The sequence below is a fragment of the Geospiza fortis genome, unplaced genomic scaffold (assembly GCF_000277835.1).
Source record: "Geospiza fortis unplaced genomic scaffold, GeoFor_1.0 scaffold427, whole genome shotgun sequence".
NCBI lineage: Eukaryota > Metazoa > Chordata > Aves > Passeriformes > Thraupidae > Geospiza > Geospiza fortis.
This window is the reverse complement of record NW_005054853.1, coordinates 49,190-50,243: the sequence shown is the minus strand read 5'-3', so window position 1 is coordinate 50,243 and position 1,054 is coordinate 49,190. Positions and strand designations below refer to the sequence as shown.

The 1,054-nt window shown below is 57.4% G+C and overlaps 1 protein-coding gene across 1 annotated transcript in view; it reads left to right on the top strand.

Moving 5' to 3' along the window:
* The first annotated feature begins 33 nt into the window (after positions 1–33).
* Positions 34–1,054, top strand: part of PSMD4 (proteasome 26S subunit, non-ATPase 4) — a 7,932-nt gene continuing 6,911 nt past the window's right edge. The window contains exons 1-2 of the mRNA XM_031065543.1: positions 34–67; positions 324–842. Of these exons, the coding sequence (XP_030921403.1) occupies positions 34–67; positions 324–842 (553 nt within the window). The remainder of the gene's footprint in view (positions 68–323; positions 843–1,054) is intronic.

Genomic DNA, 1,054 nt, shown 5'->3' with positions numbered 1-1,054 from the left:
GGACAGGGGGGGACATGAGGGGACAGGGGGGACATGAGGGGACAGGGGGGACATGAGGGGACAGGGGGTGAGGGAGAGATGGGGATGGAGGGGCTGAGGGGACAGGAGGGGACAGGGAGAGTCTAAGGCGGAGACAGGGCAGATTTTGTGGCTTGAGCTTCAACTGTTCCCAAAAAAACCCCAGATTTTGGGGGAATAAGTGTCAGCCATTCCCAAAAAAAAAGGAGATTTGGGGGAATGAACCTTGGTTCTCCCAAACCTCCGCATTCCCATAAAAATGACATTTTAGACTGGAATGAATCTCATTTGTCTCTGAAATAAAGCGGGTTTTAGGGAGCTAAACCCCAACCACCCAACAGAGGGAATTTCCCCGGGTTGCCCCAAGCCATTCCCGGGTTTATTTTGGAATTGCAGCGTGGACAACAGCGAGTACATGCGGAACGGGGACTTCCTGCCGACGCGGCTGCAGGCGCAGCAGGACGCCGTGAACATCGTGTGCCACTCCAAGACCCGCAGCAACCCCGAGAACAACGTGGGGCTCATCACCCTGGCCAAGTGGGGCACTCCCGGGGCAGCGATGGGACAGGGGCTGGGAACGGCCTGGGAATGGGAGGGACCTGGGGATTTCGGGGGTGGGAGCTTCAGGAATTCTTGGAGTGGCTGTTCCCACTTGGAATGTGGGAATCCCTCCCATTCCAAGAGGGATCTGGGGATTCTGGGCTCATTGCAGGGGGGAACTTCAGGAATTCTTGGAGTGGGATGGATCTGGGAGGGACCTGGGGATTCTGGGCGTGGGAGCTTCAGGAATTCTTGGAACGGGAGGGATTTGGGGATCATTGGAGGTGTGGAAATCTGGGAATTGGGGGGATTTCCTCCCAGATTCCCAGAGAATCCCCAGGAGTTGCTGCTGTGGCTGTGCAGCGCTGCAAGCTCCAGAGCCGAGCCCAGGCTGAATCCCGGGGGGAATTTCCTGCCAGTGAATCCCGGGGGGAATTTCCTGCCAGTGAATCCCGGGGGGAATTTCCTGCCAGTGAATCCCGGGGGGAATTTGCTG